The sequence below is a fragment of the Polypterus senegalus genome, chromosome 16 (genome assembly GCF_016835505.1).
Source record: "Polypterus senegalus isolate Bchr_013 chromosome 16, ASM1683550v1, whole genome shotgun sequence".
Lineage (NCBI taxonomy): Eukaryota > Metazoa > Chordata > Cladistia > Polypteriformes > Polypteridae > Polypterus > Polypterus senegalus.
In genome coordinates, this window is record NC_053169.1 from 8,621,043 (window position 1) to 8,642,000 (window position 20,958).

General features: G+C 44.5%; 1 protein-coding gene across 1 annotated transcript; it reads right to left on the reverse strand.

Moving 5' to 3' along the window:
- Positions 1-15,134: 15,134 nt before the first annotated feature.
- On the reverse strand, positions 15,135-19,877 carry LOC120517037 (dystonin-like). The gene is made up of 2 exons (XM_039739131.1): positions 19,080-19,877; positions 15,135-16,138 (listed from the first exon to the last, which is right to left on the reverse strand). The coding sequence occupies exons 1-2, from the start codon at positions 19,243-19,245 to the stop codon at positions 15,867-15,869; spliced, it is 438 nt and encodes a 145-aa protein (XP_039595065.1). The 5' UTR covers positions 19,246-19,877; the 3' UTR covers positions 15,135-15,866.
- Between the last annotated feature and the right edge of the window lie 1,081 nt (positions 19,878-20,958).

Consider the following 20,958-nt stretch of genomic DNA (forward strand, 5'->3'; position numbering starts at 1 on the left):
TGGTCAGTCAGTTTGGTTTGCCACAGGTGGACCCCAATCAAGTTCTAGAAACATCTCAAAGAGAATCAAAGTAAACAGGGTGGGCCCAAACACAATGTTGAGGACCACCACAAGGGGTCTAAATACTCTTATGAATGACAGATTTCAGTTTTTGCTGTTTAATACATTTTCTGTGAACATCCATCCATCCATCCATCCATTATCCAACCTGCTACATCCTACCCACAGGGTCACGGGGGTCTGCTGGAGCCAACGTGTTTTCTCTTTCTCATCATGGGTGTAGACCGAGGGGCAGAAATTACAAAAAATAAAACCTGTAAGAAAATAAAGTGGGCAGAAAGTGAAAGGGGTCTGAAGACTTTCCGAATCCACTGTATAAGCCCACTCTGTGCCGGACAACTTCATTCAAGATTGTGGATACCTTCTCAAGAGCTTAGTGAGCTTATCGTTAACAAGTTCCCAGAAACGACTCTGCACTTGTATCGCTGAGTAAGATTTGGGTTTACATTCTGATTTTGATGAGAGATCAGCTTCATGTATTGCTTTGTTAGTACGTGTTGTGAAATCCTCCCACCAGACTTCAATAAAATCCATACACAAAAAACGAAGGTGTACGTCTCCTGGATAGGCACTCACCCGGGCTGCCTAGCCCCAAACTCCAAGGCCAGGCTTTCAGGCCTACACAGGCCCAAAGTGGAATACAGTAAAAGTCTCGGTCTGTAACAAAAGTTAGAGAAAAGAAAAACGGATGAACCTTTGGGTCAGGACTAAACAAGTCAAAATATTTTCTATTTAACGATTTATTCAAAATAATAGAAAAAGAGAAAAGCAAAGCAATAGCAAAAAAGAGAAAAACATGTTTGTCAGCTGAATTCAAAGAAACACCAAAGAGAAGCAGCAGCAGCTTAAAGAGATAGCAGGGGCCAAAAGTCAGGATATCCGAACATTGAAAGGAAAGAAAATGAAAAATCAGCAATCAAAGTCGACAATCCCACCAGCATCTCCACTGATACCCCAGATGAATAAGGAAGTAGACCTGCCCTCTGGGGGTCAACATACAAGTGACAGGGCAGGTGACAATGACAAATAAAACTAATACATACAATATACTACACTAGATAGAGAGAGAGATGGATAGTGAAAGGCACTATATGATAGATAGACAAATGTGAAAGGTGCTATATAATAGATTGGTAGATAAGTACGTGTGAAAGGCGCTATATAACAAATAGATATATGTGTTAGGTTCTGTATAACAGATTGATAGATTGTATTCCCCCTACATAATTTTTTGAAAGGGTAACAAAGATAAAAGGTAGTGTCACATAATATTTTAAGGTTGGGAAGTCAAACCTGGGGGTCGGGGATGTAAGCCACAGTGTGACCATGAGCAGGTTACGTTACCTGCCTCTGCTAAGACTGAAAAAAAAACGAAAGTTATGTAATCGATGGAATCTTTGAAATGCTGTAAATCACCCTGGTTAAAGGCGTAAGTCAAATCATAAGCGTTAGTAACACATTACACATTGCACTGTATTATGTTAACACCAGTAACGCCAGATTGCATGATAACGTGCAGTGAATACACTTGACTTTTAGTCTTCACCCTCTTTCTCTGTACGTTTCTCATTCGTTTGCTCAGAGGTTGATGCACTTGCCACTTCCTGAGCTGCTCTTCTTTTCTTTCTTTTTGTAAATTTCCCCTTGGGATTAATAAAGTATCTATCTATCTATCATATAGCACCTTTAATCTATCTATCTATCTATCTATCTATCTATCTATCTATCTATCTATCTATCATATAGTGCCTTTCATTTCTATCTATCTATCTATCTATCTATCATATAGTGCCTTTCATTTCTATCTATCTATCTATCTATCTATCTATCTATCTATCTATCTATCTATCTATCTTTCTAGCGGCCCGCTTCTTCTCTTCTTCTGTCGGCATCTTTATGTGTTAAAACTGATTAAGTCCGTTTTTCTTAGTCCGTTTTTCTTCATTTTTGACTTAAGCTGGCACTTAAGTGTTCAATCTGCCTCAAGAATGATTTAAGATATGAAGAGATAGAGGACGTGATGGCGAAGGTGGTAGGGATGAGAACGGCGCCGTACACATGTGCCGCACAGCCTCCCTGCTGGCCGCTGCCAAGAGTTGACTCTACAATAAGATAATATATTAATAAAAAGAGGGATAAAAATCATCACGCCAAAACCGGACAGTAGAGGTCACGTAGTATATGAGTACCAAATTTCAGGCCAATCGGTCAAACGGTTTGCCAGCTACAGGTGATTTAAAATCCTGAACAGACAAACGGACAGCCACGGTAGCGTATTATAGAAGAAGATTGTTTGTGACAGTTGGCCACTAGAGGGCGCTGATGTATTTCGGTTAGGGTTGCCAGCCTCATTTCTCAGTTACGAATCAGCACTGAGCTCCTGCGCGGAATTGAGTTGTAATAATAATAATAATAATAATAATAATAATAATAATAATAATAATAATAATAATAATAATAATATATTTTATTTATTTGTAGGCGCCTTTCTAAACAGTCAAGGACACCGAACGACAAATAAAACACAGATTATAAACAAAAGCAAAATACAGAAGTTAAAATCAGACAGAGCAATTGTAATCAAGAGAAAATGCAGTCTTAAACAAATGAGTTTTAAGTTTAGATTTGAAAAGTGAAAATGATTCAATATTTCTAAGCTCAGATGGTAGTGAATTCCAAAGCTGGGAAGCAGAGCAACTAATTAAACAGACTTCTAGTCTTACTTTGTCAGTTTGTTTTATTTTCTTTAGAGACCAGCAGAGACTTTTGGGGTTTTATTTACAGGAATTATTTTATTTCTGTGAGTTCCTATGTTAAACATTTTCTGTAAGTTTTCTTTTTTCTTTTGACTTCAAAAATCAACTCTCAGCCTTATCCGAGGAGTGTAAATAAAGAATGAAGACTCTAATGCCTTCACTTTGGAGTCAATCCATGTCACCGAGATCTGAACTTGAAGGTTTCGTCTCCCGCCTGGTGTGTCTTCGTCACATTTTCCTTTTGCGGTATAAAATCATTAAAGCCGCTGCTTGGTGATGAGCAGCCAGATGTGAACAGAGCTGAGTGAAGAGCCGTCACTGTCGCTGCTGCAGCTGTCCATTAATAGCCATTTGTAGATCAATTCCTTGTTTCTCAAGTAACTGTGTCGTGACTTTGGCTGCCGCTGGCGGGTCGCAAGTTGCTTTTGTGTATAACGGTAGGAAGTGACGGTGGGTTACGAAGTGTCGGTCGCGGCATATCGCTCTTACAATCACGCTCGATTCATCAAGTCGCCTGTGGCTGACGAAGACCTATTTCCCACAAAAGGTGGGTCACAGCACCAAAAAGGCTGAGAAACGCTGGAAAGAACAAAGGACACCAAAAAGTTAGTTTTTAAAAATGAGACAAAATTCCTTAAATGTGTGAATTTCCCCTTGGGATTAATAAAGTATCTATCTATCTATCTATCTATCTATCTATCTATCATATAGTGCCTTTCACATCTATCTATCTATCTATCTATAGTACCTTTGATATCTATCTATCTATCATATAGTGCCTTTCACATCTATCTATCTATCTATCTATAGTACCTTTGATATCTATCTATCTATCAGTTATATAGTGCCTTTCATATCTATCTATCTATCTATCTATCTTTCTTTCTTAAATACCTGAGTGCTAAGAGGAATAAAAAAACGCGTTGGGTTATGAATTTTCAATACCAGCTCTGATGGAAGACAAGGGTGGGCGGGCATCCTGGCTTTTGGGTGGATGATCGTTTTTCCCGACTGGGTGGCCCCCATAATGGATATAGAAGGCCAGTACTTATTTTCCCCTTTCCCAGTCAAGAAGATATAATGGAAGGTAAGGCGAAGGTGCCCGCCGGGTTTGCGTTCCCCAAGTCCACTCCATGGCCGCATCTCTCTGACTTACTGCGATTCCTTTGAGTTGCGAAGGCGGCATTTCCGAGTGTAGTATCATACGGTCTGTTAGCGTTTGTGTCTCACTAAATCAGTCTTACACACAAACTGTGCCACTTCTACGTGTGCGCATGTCGTTACGGTGTTTGGATACGCGCCACACCACGTGATTCATTCGTTTATTAACTGTTATTTATTCCGATGGCGCAAGCAAACAAAGGTTTTCCTGGACTCGTCCGTATTGATATTCCGAATGTTTTACCAGAACGCGGTCAATTCGGGTGTGACGTCACTGCCAGCTCTGACATCTGATTGGTGGAGAGGTGAAGGGACCGAAGTATTAGCTCCCGTTCGGATACCCGCAGGGCATCATGGGAGTTGTAGCCCTGGCGGGGGTCCTTGGGGCCCACTGTAGGTACAGTTGTGAGGAAGTCTGGTATCCTGTGCCTGAGTATAATGTCATCCAGTGTCCACAAGAGGGCAGCAATCTCCAATGAAAAAAAGGCAATAAGAAGCGTAAAGAAAGAGGGACGTAAGGCCTGGCATATCCACAGCATGCACGATGTGATTGGATTTATCATTGTACCGCTAATAGAATGTATATGTCTCTGTTACAATCATTTGGTATGAGAGTGTTAATGTTTGCGCTGTGCCCAGTGCCATGTTATTTTGCACCCTAGGCCAAGCGTATCAGTGCTCTGATTGTCTGAACGCATACCTGAAAGAAAAAAAGTTAAGAAAATTAAAAAGAAAGAAAAACTCCTGACATGGCAGTTGCACTCACCGTGAGACATCATGCAGATGTGTTGCTGTTGGGGTGAAGGACCCCCAGTTTCATTTTGCTGAGTGATTCGTTGGCTGGAAGTCCTCAGAGTTGGTGTGTCACAGGCTGATGTGCAGCCTTGTTCATAATGGCACTCAGTTATTTCTTTTCATTCTCTCCTTTGCTACGACCTCCAGGGGGTCCACAGTGCGTCCTATAACTGAGCTTACCCTTTTATATTAGCTTGTTGATTCGGTGGTCCCCTATTGAAGTGATGTCACCAGCCCAGCGCACCACCCTGACCATCACGGAGCTGTAGAAGATGGTGAAGGAGGTCACTTAATGGAGCTCAGAGTCTGCTCTGCCCTTTCTTCTCCAGCTCCTCTGTGTTTATCTGCCCAGTCCCACCTGTCACAGATGTGGACCCCCAAGTACCCGAGTACGCCTGATTCTGAGGAGGTTTCTCACACCATCACCCTCTCCTTCCCGTGTCTGAGCCAATTCTGCACCCACAGCACCCCCTGAGCTCCCACCTCTTGTAGCTTGCTGCCCCCCAATGTGTGGCACCTTATCGAAGGCTTTCTACAAGTCCAGTCCAAGTCGTAATGTCACATGCACCCCTCTGGTTGTGTCCTTTTGTTGCTTTGCAGACAGAAGATCCCATTTAACACAAGACGACCTCCGAGTGCTCACTGGCAGGTTTTAATGTCTTATTTTTGAAAGTCTGTCACCTTAAACTCCAAATCGTAACCTCAGATCTTCACATGAGGGTCTGCTTAGAATCCCAAGAGCTGAACGTAAATGAAGTGGTGAGGCGGGCAGGCGGCCTTCTGCTGTTAGGCACCTCAAATCTGAATAGCTGACCGACAGAAACTCGCCAGGCTGATACGGTGGAGCCTTTAAAAGAACTGCTGAAGACTCATTACGTTCACATGGCGCTCTCAGAGCTTCATCTTAGTGTCACCCTGCTACTCTGGATACACAATGAATTATCAGTTCTATCACGGCTCCACAGTCCATGCTAACCCCTACTTTCTCTGCTCTTCTTATTCTGGTTTTCTGTGGTGCCCATCTGTGCCACCACCACCTGATCAGGGCACCGTGCCATCCCTACATTGATGGATTGGAGGCCAGAGGTCCACATGACCATCATCATCATCATCAAGTTCTTCAGCGTGGAGCCTGAAAACACTGAGGACTGATTGAGATCATTCATGTTAGGGGGCTGGGTGGTCTTGCGGCTTTTGTTTTTTTCTCCAGTTTTTTTTTTTTTTTTTGTTTGTTTTTTTCTGTCCTCTCTGCTCATCGGACCACCTTACTTTTATTTTATGTTAATTAGTATTTGATCTGATTTTATTTTTATATTTGATTTCTTTTTTTTCCTCTTTCTTCATCCTGTACAGCACTTTGAGCTTCACCATCAGTAAGAAAACGTGCGACAGAAAGAAATGGCGTCGGCGTCTCACCTCACCTTACAGGTGGAACTCCCTCTCTCTCTCTCTCTCGCTCTCTTTCTCTCCCTCTCTTTCTCTCTCTCTCTCTATTTTTCTCTCTCTTTCTCTATTTTTATATTTTCTTTCTCTCCCTCCCTCTCTCTCTCTCCCTCTCTCTCTCTCTCTCTCTCTCTCTCTCTCTCTCTCTTCCTCTCTCTCTCCTCTCTCTCTCTCTCTCTTCTCTCTCTCTCTCTCTCTCTCTCTCTCTCTCTCTCTCTCTCTCTCTCTTTCTCTCTCTCTCTCTCTCTCTCTCTCCTCTCTCTCTCTCTCTCTCTCTCTCTCTCTCTCTCCTCTCTCTCTCTCTCTCTCTCTCTCTTTCTCTCTCTCTCTTCTATTTTTAAATATCTAAATGAGTCAGCTGGCCATTATGGAGGCGGTGGTCGCTGCACTCCAAACTCCTGCTCTTATATGGTGTGATTTTTCGGCCCTTTATTGCTGTAATTGAATGATAAGCCGGGGGCCGCCTGGCTGCCAACTCCAAAGCCCAAGTCGCTCTTCCTTTTTTTTTTGGTGTGGTTTTGGTCTCCTTTGTGTACGTCGGGGGTCTGCTGAGAGCCGCTCGGGTCCGCCCCGCTGGTTTGTGTAATGAAGGCTGGCAGGAGCGGCGCTGCTGGCGGGGGTCCTAAAACATTTCAAACTGAAATGAGAACAATGACGTCGGGCTCTCGAGCTTCGCAAATGAAGCCTAAAATGATGAAACGGAATTTAATGGATGAAGGCGGAGAGAAAACAACAAATGAATGGAGTTCTGCGAGTCCGTCTTCGTACCGGGATGTTCCCTCCTTTCCCTGTTTGCCCAGACGAGGTGAGGGCAGCACCCCAGATGCCAGGCTGCAAGCCCCCCACTGAAGCTTCTCCTCACATTGAGTTGCCTGAACGATGCGAGATCAAAGTCAGCGAACAGCCCACAGACATCAAAGTGGTAGATGGGGGGGATTCCGTGACATCTGCACTCTACGATGAGCCTGTCGTAGCCCCCTTAATGCATAGAAAAGAAGACAAAATGTCATAACGTGTAACAGAAACATAAAAAGGTAAAAACGGCGACATCATAAACAGAGAAGGGACGGTGCGCCGAGTGCCCGCTGCTGAGCCGATTTCCTTCTCGTCCTTCGAGTGACTGTCACCGCCACACAGCCCGACGTCACAATCGGGACACGACACGCCCGTTGCTTTGGGCTCTTTTCTTATTTAACGTCACTGAGTGAAGCCCACGATCAACGAGGCAGCCCACCTTGTGTTCGTGTAGGCGACCACAGCGCGAGGCTGAGTGACTTCGATCCCCTGACGCAAACGTTGACAGTCGCTGCATTGTGTGCGGTGCTTAGGGGGGCTAACGTCGTTCTTGTCCGCCCACTTGGTCGCAGTCCTTCTGTCCGCAGGTGACGTCATGAACTGGGAGCTCAGCGCACTTTGAACAACGCAACGTGCGAACACCCAGCGCTGCCATTTTAGTTCGCGACGACTCCATCATTTCATTGATGGGGAGGGACTCCTCTTTAATGATTTCGGATGGGCATTTTTTTGGTGGACACTGGTTGTCACTGGCCCCCCAGGCGCACACCCAGAATGCCTTGTTGGTTGAGCCGCCTCCTGTCCGTGACAATGTCACCTAGTCATTGCTGTCGCTTGATTCAACTCGGGGCCGTCTTAACGTATTGGACACGCTGGGCACCACGAGCATAGGGACCCCATGCTAATCTACGGATGTTGTGACTTGCTGACTGGTTGTGTGGGCACTGCTTTGCCCCCCACCTATAATGCTGTTAAGATGGCCCTGATTCAACTAACACCCCCTGTGCTATAGTCGGTTAGCACAGCACAAGGTTTTAGCGCAGGGGTCCCCAACTCCAGTCCTGGAGAGCCTCAGTGGCTGCAGGTTTTCATTCTAACCCTTTTCTTAATCAGTGACCTGTTTTTGCTGCTAATTAACTCCTTTTGAATTCATTTTAATTGACTTGCCTTTGAAGACGCAGACCCCCCTTAATTGTTTCTTTTTCCATAATTAGCTGCCAAATGATAATGAGATACAAAATGAGCCCAAAAAACTGGTGTCCATCATACAATATCTGAAAATAAAGATCGATGAAGGTCTCAGGAATGTTGATCTGCTCAGGCCCACAAAACATTCCACCAGCGCTCATAGAAAAGAGAAAATCCACAATTTCAGAAATGTCGGCCATTGCACAATGAGAGCAGCAACAAGCCACAGAATTAAAGAACGAGTTTAATTAACGACGAGACTCAGCGCCTCATTGAGCAACTGGTTGGAGTGAAAGTGGTTGGAGTTTGAGGACCTGACTGAGGTGGTCTTCTGTTGGCTCACCGACTTCACATTTCATTTCTGTTTGGGTGCCGTTTAAGGAAAGAAATGAAGAAATTGAGAGGGACGATGAAGAAATTCAGGGGGACAAATCTTAAAAAACAAGGCAATTAAAGATGTTAATTAGCAGCAAAAGCAGGTCACTAATTAAGAAAAGGCTTAGAATGAAAACCTGCAGCCATTGCGGCCCACCAGGACTGGAGTGGAAGACCCCTACTTTCAGGCGAACTCACACTAGGCCAGTTTGTTCTGCGCTGTGCCCCCCTCGCTACAGCCATGCTGGCCATGCTGGCCATGCTAGCGTCCTATTGGCCGGCTCATCGGATTGGCTGTGGAATGGCCAATAGGAGGGAGGTGGCTTGATGGCCGAGGTCTCCAGGACTCTAAACGAATATTATGGGATATCATCTGCTGTTGAATTCTGCTCTGTGCCTGTAATATTTCTATTGTACTATGATATTGTATTGAGGATGACTTGTGTCCTGTTCTGTGCATTGTGTTGTATTGACCCCCACTGCACGCCCACCATACCTGGACAGGGGTCTGTCTTTGAACTGCCTTTCCAGAGGTTTCTTCCATTTCTTTTTTTTTTGGGAGTTTTTTCTTGTCTTCTTAGAGAGTCGAGGCTGGGGGGCTGTCAAGAGGCAGGCAGGGTCTGTTAAAGCCCATTGCGGCACTGATTTTTGGGCGACACAGAAATAAATTGTATTGCATTGTATTGTCAGGACCGTGCGACTTTGTGTGAAGCCAAAACCCAAACGCAGAGAGCCGGCATGCATGTCAGAATCGTTTTCCTTATTTTGTCTTCCTTTTATTTTGGACTCGGGTGGTCCTGATGACGATCTCCCCTCTTACTGATTTGTTGAGAGTTTTGCTGCTAACCGTGCCGCACGTCCGAGAAGATTTTTACGTTGACAAACGGTGTTAAGGAAGGAATCTGCAGCCTTTCCTGCCAGCTACAATTCACGTCCACCTGTAAGATGAGGATAAAAACCTCAACGGTGTCAAATGACGCGAGAATTGCACCGTCTGCCTTGTCGCGTCATCTTCTGTGCTTGGGCTTGTTTAGCAATCGCTCTGTTCGCGAATCCTGCTGAACCCGGGCCAGCGCACAGCACGGGGGGATCACACTCGTCAAATGAACGAGACTTGTTGGGGGGCTTGCGGGTGTTACATGCGGACACAGACACACGTGCTCAGGCTCGGACCGACTTGCTGCTGTGACTTCCCACGTGTCCCGTGACGCTGACGTTGACACTTTGTGAGACACTTTGCGTCTTTCTTGAGCTTCTACTCATTCGCAGACATTTTGCCTTTTTATTGCCACGCGGCTGCTCGCTGCAGCTTCACACGACTGGGGTCACCGGGCGTACGGCGGGCGCTTCAGTCACACCGCACCATGCGCGTCAGTTTCACGATCCACGCCGACGGCCGATGAGCAGTTCACGTGGTCATCGCCGTCATCACTCAATCCGAGCGCTGCTTCAGCTTCAGTCTGATCGGAACAGAAAGTGCTGTGAGATCGGAAAGTCCGCAAATCCCCTGAAAGTAAAGCCTGCGGTGTGCACTTTAGTCCCAAAGTGTGAACTGTTTCATTTGTGATTTTAAACTGTGGAACCGGTGGGGGTTTGGGGGTATGGGGGGAGAGTTTGTCTTTAGAACATTCTAGACGAGAACAGGCCATTCAGTCCAACAAAGCTCGCCAGTCTTATTCACTTATTTTTTCTAAAATAACATCACGTCGAGTTTAGTTTTGAAGGTCCCTAAAGTCTTACTGTCCACCACACTACTTGGTCTCTTATTCCAGTTGTCTATCGTTCTTTGTGTAAAGAAAATGTTTGTGTGAAATTTCCCTTCACAAGTTTCCAACTGAGCCCCCGTGTTCTTGATGAACTCATTTTAAAGTCACCGTCTCGAGCCACTGCACTGATTAACTTCATCATTTTGCACACTTCATCTCAGGTCTCCTCTTCATCTCCTTAAGGCTCAGCTCTTGTAATCTTTCCTCATCACTCTTCCCCTGCAGTCCTCTAATCAGCCTGGTTGTTCTTCTCTGGACCTTCTCTTGTGCTGCTGTGTCTTTATGGAGACCCAAACTGCACCCAGTACTCCAGATGAGGCCTCACCAGTGTGTTATAAAGCCTGAGCAGAACCTCCTGTGACTTGTACTCCACACGTCAAGGCGCTATATAACCTGACCTTCTGTTAGCCTTCTTAATGGCTTCTGAACACTGACTGGCCGTTGATAATGTCAAGTCCACTGAATTAAGTCCCTTCATCATTTTTCACACCTCAGTCAGGTCTCCTCTTCATCTCCTTAAAGCTCAGCTCTTTTAATCTTTACTCATAACTCATCCCCTGTAGCCCTGGACTCAGTCTAGTCGCTCTTCTCTGGACCTTCTCTTGTGCTGTTATGTCCTTTTTGTAGCCTGGAGACCCAAACTGCACACAGTACTTAAGATGAGGCCTCACCAGTGTGTTATAAAGACTGAGCAGAACCTCCTGTGACTTGTACTCCACACATCAAGGCGCTATATAACCTGACATTCTGTGAGCCTTCTTCATGGCTTTTGAACACTGACTGGCAGTTGATCATGTTGAGTCCACTATGACTCCTAGGTTTTCCTCATTATATGGACTTTCAATTTTCAGATCTCACATTTTGACTTCCTACATGTAATACTCCACACTCCACACGTCAAGGCGCTATATACCCTGACATTCTGTTAGCCTTCTTAATGGCCTCTGAACACCGTTTGGAAGTTGATAGCTTAGAGTTCACTATGACTCCCTAATCCTTCTCATGAGGCGGACTCTCGATTTTCTGACCTCCACATTGTGTATTCAAACCTCACATTTTTACTTCCTATGTGTAATTCTTTACATTTACTGACATTAGATTTCATCTGCCCAAGCCTGTCTGCTGTCCAAGTCCTTCTGTGATGATATAACGGATTCCAAATGATCTGCTAATCCACCTATCTTGGTATCATCTGCAGACTTCACCAGCTTGTTCCTTATATTGCTATCTAAATCATTTCTATTTATTAAAAATAGCAGCAGCCCCAGCACTGCCCCCTGCTGGTCACCACTCTTAACATCGGCCAGTTCTGATTTGGTTCCTCACCCCCATCACCCTCTGCTTCCTGTGTCTGAGCCAATTCTGCACCCACCTCACCCTGAACTGCCACTTCTTTTAGTCTGATGCCCACCTCTCATGTGGCACCCCATCAAATGCTTTCTGAAAGTCCAGATCAATAATCTCATCTGCTCCTCTCTGGTCGTATCCTTTTGTTTCCTCCTCATAGAATTCCAGCCTGTTAGTAAAACACGACCTCCTCGTCTGAATCCACGCTGACTGTTCCTAATAACTCCTGCCCTTGCCATGTGCTGCTCAATCTTATCCTTTGTCTTTGTCTGAAATATTATGGAAGTCACTGCATACTGGAATAACTGGACAAACATCTGGTCACACAAAACAATCTCCATAAGTGGTGGTCACATTCCAATGAACTTTTACCAAATCCAGTTTTTCTAAATCTGTTTGACACCAAAACATATCATCTTGCTTGATTATGGCAGTGGGTTGAAGTTGAAGTCGGCCCCCCAGCACCGAACTTGAAGTACGGCATGAAAGTGCAGTCAGTGAGTCGATTGAGCAACGCCATCCCATCAGGGTGCAGGGTGGGCACAGATCATCCAGAGAATGGTCAGACGCCGAATGGAGGGCACCTACTGTACTGTTACTACATTTTCAGGCCAGTTTGTCACTTTTATGTCATTTAACACCTGCATGGATTTACCTTCTAAACCATTTAGCTTGTAGAGCACATCCCAGGAATCAACCCTTACAGAAGACCCCCATAGCACAGGGGTCTCACTCACTCATTCAAATTGGCAAATGCCATCTGACCCAATAAAGCCCAGCAGCAGACCTCCTGTGGCAGACCCCCCTGTGTCTGCTCAAGCCACCTGAACCTGTGATGTCATTCAGGGGACTCATCGTCAAACAGCCATCATATTTGTTTTAATTTGAAAATATTAAGTAACCTTTAACCCCATTAATGCATTCAGAATTCTTCGTCATTACGGTTAAGCCCGAGTCGCGTTCCATTGGCTGTAATTATAATGAATGTAAGTCAACCCCGCTTTCATTTTGCAAGCCCCCCAATTTCACTTCCTTTACTCCTTTCCCAACTACTCCTCGGAAGTTAGGTCTCTTATTTGCAAATTCTTATGGAATGGCAGAAGATCCAATCTTAAACTTGCCACATTAAGACTGGCTTTAACCCCTTGTGTGACCTGAGCTGTCATTAAGGTTAAGCCCGAGTCAGAGTTGGATGTTTTAGGCTGGCTGTAATTAAAGTGAATGCAACCTCGCTTTAGTTTTATGAACTCCATGTCTTCATTTCCTTTACTCCTTCTAGCTGCTGCTCAGGAGTTGAACCCCGTAATTCCACAAGACCCAATCCTAAACACGTGACGTGAAGCTGAAGTAGGCTGATCTTCCTTTGCTGTTAACCCGTTGAGTGACTGGGGCTCAGAATTCTTTGTAATTACGGTTAAGCCCGAGTCAGAGTTGGCTGAATTTGCCTGCCTGTGATTAAAATGAGCGTAGCACCCTGTTTTAATTTCAGGAGCCCCACAATTCCACTTCCTTTACTCCTTCCAACTACTGTTCTGAAGTTAGATCCCGTATTTGCACATTTTTATGGAATGGCAGAAGACCCAGTCTTAAACATGCCACATTATCATTAGTGTTAACCTCCAGAATTCTACGTAATTCCAGTTAAGCCCGAGTCGGATTCCGTTGGCTGTAATTATAATGAACGCTTTCATTTTCGGAGCTCCCTGATTTTACTTCCTTCCAACTGCTGGTCAGAAGTTCGATTCCTTATTTCCAAATACAACGTACTTATGGAATGGCAAAACTTGCCATTAACCCCTTGCTTGACTTGGAATTCTACTCGCTGGCATTCTTGTAGTCAGTAGGTGACTGTGTTTGGGTCAGCGCCACTTATTTAACAATCTCACAGCAGCAGAGGTGAAGGAAGAAGAGTTGTGCCCGCTGTTAGGGGCTTTAAGGTGACAAAAATCGAGGAGGCAGAGTGCCAGGTGCTCTCACTGAAAGGGAAGGCGACTATAATATTCTACCTGATGAAGGGATGCCCTTTATATGTTTGTGTGTCTTCCTTGTCCTCTGATGGCCAGCTGTGTTATTATTCAGCCCTTCATTCATTATTGTGGCACCCAAGTGAGCAGCTCACCTCGACATTCATCATTTAGGATACTCAGTGTCGTGTCTGCATCGTCACATAGAAAAAAATCACGAGGGGTCTCCCCTCGACTTTCTCGTATACTCAGATATGGGGATGGATATTTGAGGAGTAAACCGCAAGACAAGGATTCTATTTTTATATTAAGTGCATTAGAGAACCATCAACAACAAATCAAATCAAATTAATAATATCTTGAACAATTACAAAAGTAAAATTGAATAAATCGGACTCTGTAACTGCATGAATCAAAGGTAAAGTTCCACTTCCGGTTCACAGAAATAGCCCAAAAGTTAATAGAAATCTACGTTGTGCACCAAACACTTGTATGAAAAATTTGGTTGACCTACGTGAACTGGTTATCGTGTTTATACACACACACACACACACATAGACATACAGATAGACACACATACATAATTCCAAAAATGGTATTTTTGGAGTCAGGGAGGTCTAAAACATCGAGATTCAAAGCAGAATTTTTGGATGATTCCAATACATTCCCTATAATTTGTATACGATAAAGTTAGGGAGGTCTAAAACGTCGAGATTTATCAAAATCTCAATATCGAGTTTTTGGACGATTAGAATACTTACCCAATACTTCGTATAAGAGAAAGTCAGGGAGGTCTAAAACATCAAGATTCATCAAAATCTCAAAATTGAATTTTTGGACGATTCCAATACTTACCCAATACTTCGTATACGAGAAAGTCAGGGAGGTCTAAAATGTCGAGATTTATCAAAATCTCAGTATCGAGTTTTTGGACGATTAGAATACCATAACAATACTTTGTAAATGACACAGTATAAATGACGTACCTAATGTGGAGTGAAAACACCACGTGCATAAGTGGATGTGAAAAAAAGTCAATAAATCTGCATAATAACACCGTATTGGGGGCAGCAGGAATAATCTTCCATTGTGACACCGTAACCCATGTGTGTCTGTTCATTTTTTTAAATAATTCAGGTCATTTTACTTCCAGTGCCGTACGTCACTCGGTACTTTACAAAGTAATCAGACTATGTAACGCACGTTACCTCCAACACTGATTGGGATGAACATAGCGCTGCTATGTGTGAATTCCATTTGGAGAATAACGGGGTGAGTCTGGGACCCTTACCACGATGGAACAAGAGGGGCCCACCACTGGAGGTCTGCAGCCAGACGCTTCTCATCTAATCTGACAACAAGATTGAACAAACAGACAAACGAACAGACACCGTACACATCATCGGCGCCGCGCCACCCCTACGGTAAAAGACGGAAGAGAGAGATTCATCTTTAGCTTTGTGCAAGCAAATTTATTTAAAAAAAACAAAATGAACTGATACAGCAGTCCTGTCCACTCAAGCGAAATGAAACCCGTACAGTGACATGGACGCCCTTCCTAGTGATGTTAGCGAAGCCTCTCGGAGTCCGTATACGGCCCTGGACACGGTTAAAATAAATGGCACAAAATCGCTCGGAGATCATGAAAGTTAAGTGTAACATCTGCAGGTGCGTAACGTGAAGTCCGATTGTGATTCTGGAGCGTGAGCCGTTCAATTCACACCGGCGTTTGTGTTTCACGGATTCCCTACTTAGTGTCTCTTCCGTATGGATTCTGGTCGAACTTCATTGCACAGTCAGTATAAATAAATTACGTGTTAAGGTCAGGCAGAAGCCACCGCCTAACTTAAATAGGTGAAAGTCCAGCAAAATTACAGTACATTCATTCAGCAACGTTCTCCTCACATGTTACTTAGTGTCGCGTTTACACGTTAGTGTGTACAAATGTCAGCTTAGCTTTTATAATAAAGTCTCTCGCTTACCCCGTTAGGGATAACTGACAAAAACAGTCTAAATCCGCAGTGATCATCTGACAGAACGTTATTCACATGAAATAAAATAACAGGACAAATAACACATAAGGCCAACCGCATTCAGGTCCTCCTGGCGCAATATTAAAACAGTCATTTTCTACAGAATATTTTACATCTCACAGCCTTTAAATATCTGACGTAATGCACGTTAGAGCAACTCTGCCAGGCCCCAGGAACTCGTAACTATCTCTTTGAAGGCTTGGCGGCCAACTTGCTAGCAGCAGGAGACCTCCTCTTGGGAGTGGGGATCTTTGAAGGCTTCGAGGACGAGGGCCGGGATCCAGCACGCGACAACGCTTTGCTACTTTCGGGCGCCGTCTCGGACGTGTCTGAGCACACAGACTGGATTTCCGAGATGTCGTAGTCCGAGGCGTCGCTGCCTCGCCGGCTGCTCGCCCGACTGCCTGCTTTGCTTCCGGGGCGACTTCCAGGTCGGCTTGGGGTTTTCTTGATGTCTGAAAGGAGAGAGAAAAAAGTCGGAATTAGCATAAGTCGGGGGTCTTCCTAAAAAAAAAAAATGGAATGATTGACTTCATGAGGTAGAAGAACATAAGAAACGAGGATAGTCAGGGCAGATGTTTCAAGTATTAAAATGTCTGCTTGAATTTCAGTGTACAAAGATTGTAACAGAATTGTGTCCTTTGTCACCTGCTGATTGAGGTCCAAAGAGGGCAACATCCCTAGTAAAGGATCAAAAGTCCTCATCACTGACCTTAAACTCCTCTAAAACGATACCCCACATGCTTATGTTTGAAATGTGTCATTTTTAACCTTCTAGGAGTAGCTGTTAGAGGGCTCGGACCACCGGTAAAGGATCAAACATCTGTATATATACTAGCTGCACCCCGTGGCTACGCCCACATAGTAATGAAACGGGACAAACTTTAAAAATCAATAGACGTTGGCACTGTATCTGATCGTGTTCAGGTCTGACAGGAGAGCGTTCCCTGTGTGGGGAGAAAAGCACATGGCAGTAATATGTCTGCCAATCAGCAGCTACTCTCAAAAACATCAAATGTTACTCCTTAACAGTCTGTAGATGATAACGTCTGCTGAACAAACAGGTGTCGCTAGCTAAGCAGAGGCAACACATGGCGAGAGGTAGAGCGACTCGAACAGAATCTGGCGAGTGACTGAGGAAGTCCCGCCGCTCTCGCCCACAGCCACTCTCCTGGATTTGCATAAATACATCGGTACCGCAAGAGAACTCTGGTACTAAGCACGATGATAGAAGTCGCAAAATCAACCGGAAAGTTCAAGCAAATTATAGAAAACGACTAGATCTAAATCCGTTAAGTAACTCTCTCGTGAAAAGCAGACAGACATACAAACAGAACGCACTTGGACCACGAAATTTTTAAAACCGTTTCACAGCAAGCACCTATGGGCCAAGGGTAAGCTACATTCCAAATTTCAAGTTCCAAGTCCTTATGGTTCGGGAGATTTCATGATGAGTGAGTCAGTGGCATTTGGCTTTTATATATATATATATATATATATATATATAGATTGTGGAAAGCTCGGACCCGACACACACAGGCAGACACAGAACGTCTTAAACACGCACGTTTTATTTGTGACCTCTATTTACAAGTCCAACCCCCAGTGCAGTAATCACCCAAACACACAGTCCTTTCACCTCCCTTCTTCTTCTTATCCTATCGCCTCCAACTCCTCCCAGCCAAGCTCTGTCCACTTCCACCCGACTCCGGCTCCCCGATTGGAGTGAGGCAGCCTCTTTTATATCTTCCCCGGACGTGCTCCAGGTGCTCAGTGACGAACGTCTGGCAGCACTCCCCAGTGTGGCAGAAGTGCTGCCCTTGCACCCGGAAGCACTCCGGGCATACACCATCCCTGGTCCGGCGGAAACGCTGCCTTCCAGGGCTCCACAAGGGCGCGGACCATGGGCCCCAACCGAGTTGAGCTTCCAAGCTCTGCTCTCGTTATACCCGCGCAGACCAGGGCGGCCTGGGGAAGGTATTGCTCCTCTCCCAGACCCTCCAGGCGTCCTGGCAGGGCAGGACCCCCAGCCATCTGCCACAAGATATATAGTATATCTGTTACCGGCAATGTATGAAAGGCAGGCATTGTATAGAATGTCTGGTGTTTTGGGCAAAGTATGAAATATAGGAATTATTTTAATATTATATATACTTTCCCTAGGCATTGTATAGAATGACAAATGCTATTTAGGCAAAGTATTAAAGGAGAGTCATGAAAAGGCTTTTATTGAAAAGACGTATATGAAAAAGAACGAAATACAAAATAAAGTATAGGACTTTCTTATTGAGGAGAACAAGAAAACATAAAATATGAACCTACTTGTAACAAGGGAGGAAAAAAAATTATTTTAAATTGCACTAAAATGCAAATGGGGAATTCTCCCGTCATCAGCGGGAGTATTTTATACTTTGTTATTACTATGTTTGTCTTTTGGCATTGCATAGAATGCCTAGGAAATGTGTGAAATATTAATCGTTAAATACTCTTACATCTAATTTTCGGAATTCTATGTACTGCCTAGGCATTCCATACAATGCCTGCATTTCATACATTGCTGGTAACATATATATAAAATCCAACGTCTGTCTGTCTGTCCGCTTTTCACGAGAGAACTGCTTAACGGATTTAGATCTGGTTGTTTTCTATAATTTGCTTGAATATTCTGGTTGATTTTGCAACTTCTCTCATCACACTAAGTATCAGAGTTCGCTTGTGGTACAGATTTATTCATACTAATCTGAGACAGAGGCGGTGGGCCGCGTGGAGGGGCCCTCCTCACTCAAATGCCAGCCCCCGTTTGAATCGCCCTATCTCTTGCCACGTGTTGGAGTGTACAAAAGCAACAAAATGCATTCTTGCCCTTGGAATGTTGTAGAATGTGTGATCCTCTAAAACTACAGTAGTGGCAGATGCTGATGAACGGGCATTAGTTGCAGGCATGGAGGGCGTGGCTAATTTTTGAAATTTTTGGAAGCAACTTAAAAAGCAACGCCTTTTGACAATAAGTTTTAAATTAATAAATTCAAATCAAATACTCAATCCCGGCGGCATGGTGGCACAGTGGGTAGCGCTGCTGCCTTGCAGTAAGGAGACCTCCCTGCATGGAGTTTGCATGTTCTCCCCGTGTCTGCGTGGGTTTCCTCCCACAGTCCAAAGACATGCAGGTTAGGTGCATTGGCGATCTTATATTGTCCCTAGTGTGTGTGTGTGTCTGTGTGCCCTGTGGTGGGCTGGGACCCTGCCCGGGGTTTGTTTCCTGCCTTGCACCCTCTGTTGGCTGGGATTGGCACCAGCAGACCCCCGTGACCCTGTAGTTAGGATATAGCAGGTTGGATAATGAATGGATGGATATTCAATCCCTGCCTGACAGCCTTAGTCCATTCCTGTACGTACCTGAGAGTGGCGTCCTGGCTTTGGTTGCTGCAGCTGATATTAGGCTGCTCTCCTCGAAAGAATGGAACCCTTTTCCAGACAAATAACCGGGAAGACGTAGTTTGCTTCCTTGTATCGGTGTACCCTGTTGACAAAGGAGACATGGAATATGAGAAAAGTTAGACATGGGTCTGCTATCTCCTCTCAATATATTACGCGTCCTCACAGGACATTAGGGCGCCATATGTAAAAGGTTCAGAAGTGGAACTTGAACTTGCTGATGAGAGCAAAGTTGCTTTATTTGTTCATTTTGTATCAAATCAAGTCAGCCTTATTTGTCATCCCACCATATAAAGAATATGCACAGAGCCAAAATGGCGTGCCTCTAGGACCACAATGCAACCCGATACAAACGGAACAACAAAATTCAATGTTTGTGGCGATCCTGCCTGCATTATTTATTGTGTTTTGAATTATGATAATGTCGGGGGCAGACATGATTCTCAAATGAAAATACCCGTGCGGGGACAACCCGTTAAAAAAATCTGTAAGTGAATATAGGCGAAATGCAGAGGCTCCACCCATTAGGCTTTTTCCCCAAAAACACCCACCTCCCTGATTCCTTCAGTCCATGCACTAAACTCACACATCGGGGTTCAGAGCGAGAGCAAAAGAAACTCAATAAAAGACGTGACGCTGAAAGGAAATCAAAAGTTAAAACTGCTGTCATCCATTTAGGTAACCGAAGCATAATGTTTAATTTGTGCATTATAATGACAGACCGACACACGCACACACATACTGTATGCTGACCACCGCCGTTCCACACGTTTCAGAAGTGCCTCTGTCTGCTATAAAGTCTTTCTGCCATTTTGACTGTTGCATCAGTATACGGCATTACAAGTTTAGATAATCATCATGCTCTATGGATGCACGACGTGGTAAAACGCGGCGGCCATTTTGTCACGGCATGTTTGCATTTCCAACTAGACAGCCATGTTAAATTTCTCTGTTTATTCGTTTAGATGTGCAGTCAGAAGGTGGACGATGCGCAGCCCCATCAACCGGTGCTGTTAGGCAGGTTTGCTGATTCTGGTGTTTTGAGCACTGAAATCTGCGTCTCCTGCAGCTCTTTGTCATCTATCCGCTCTTTTAACGGCAGTCCTTTTAACGGAGTGTGAGGCACCATTTATTTCAAAAGCATATTTTGCAGTTCATATTTTCACAGGCATGACTGCCAATTCTTTCAAACTCGCAATGACTAATACGTCATCGTTGTAACTCTGAACAACAGGGAGGGAGGGAGCACACGCAGCGTCTGTGGTGACATATCATTCATGCTTACCACTCATCCATTGATGCCAGCGGATGCCAATGTAGGTTGGCGAAGACTTTTCACTTCCAATGGGTTGTGTTTATTTTTAAAACGTTCCACGCGTGACACACATTTATATGCCTGACAGGGTTATTGTAGAAGACTTTATGCCTGTCAGCTCAGGTTAATGAGAGCACCTCTGATCCCCGCCCCCTACTCTTAGCTCCACCTCCACGAGGCGTCGGATTGGTTTAAAAAGGTGACACTCGGCAAGTTGGGTGATTGTTCCTCCTGCTTTTAAGTAAAATTCACTCACGGTTGTCTCCAGACTTATATACTATATGATATTTTGTCATATTTATGTCTGTTACTTTAAAACAGCGGTGTCCAACTCCGGTCTTGGAGGGCGCAAAGGCTTCAGGTTTTCATTCTAGCCATCATCTTAATCAGTGAGTCGTTTTTGCTGATGATTACGTCGTTTTCCTTTAGTTCTAATTGATGTGACTCAGACCTCTTAGATCAGGGGTGTGCAACTCTGGTCCTGGTGGGCTGCAGTGGCTGCCGGTTTTCATTCTAACCCTTTTC

Bases quoted from the DNA above. Each gene is read 5' to 3' on its own strand.
- LOC120517037 (XM_039739131.1), bottom strand. From the start codon at position 19,245: ATGTCTAACTTTTCTCATATTCCATGTCTCCTTTGTCAACAGGGTACA. The intron at 16,139-19,079 runs GTACGTACAGGA...CTCTCCTTTCAG, and splicing joins AGCCAGGACGCCACTCTCAG to ACATCAAGAAAACCCCAAGC.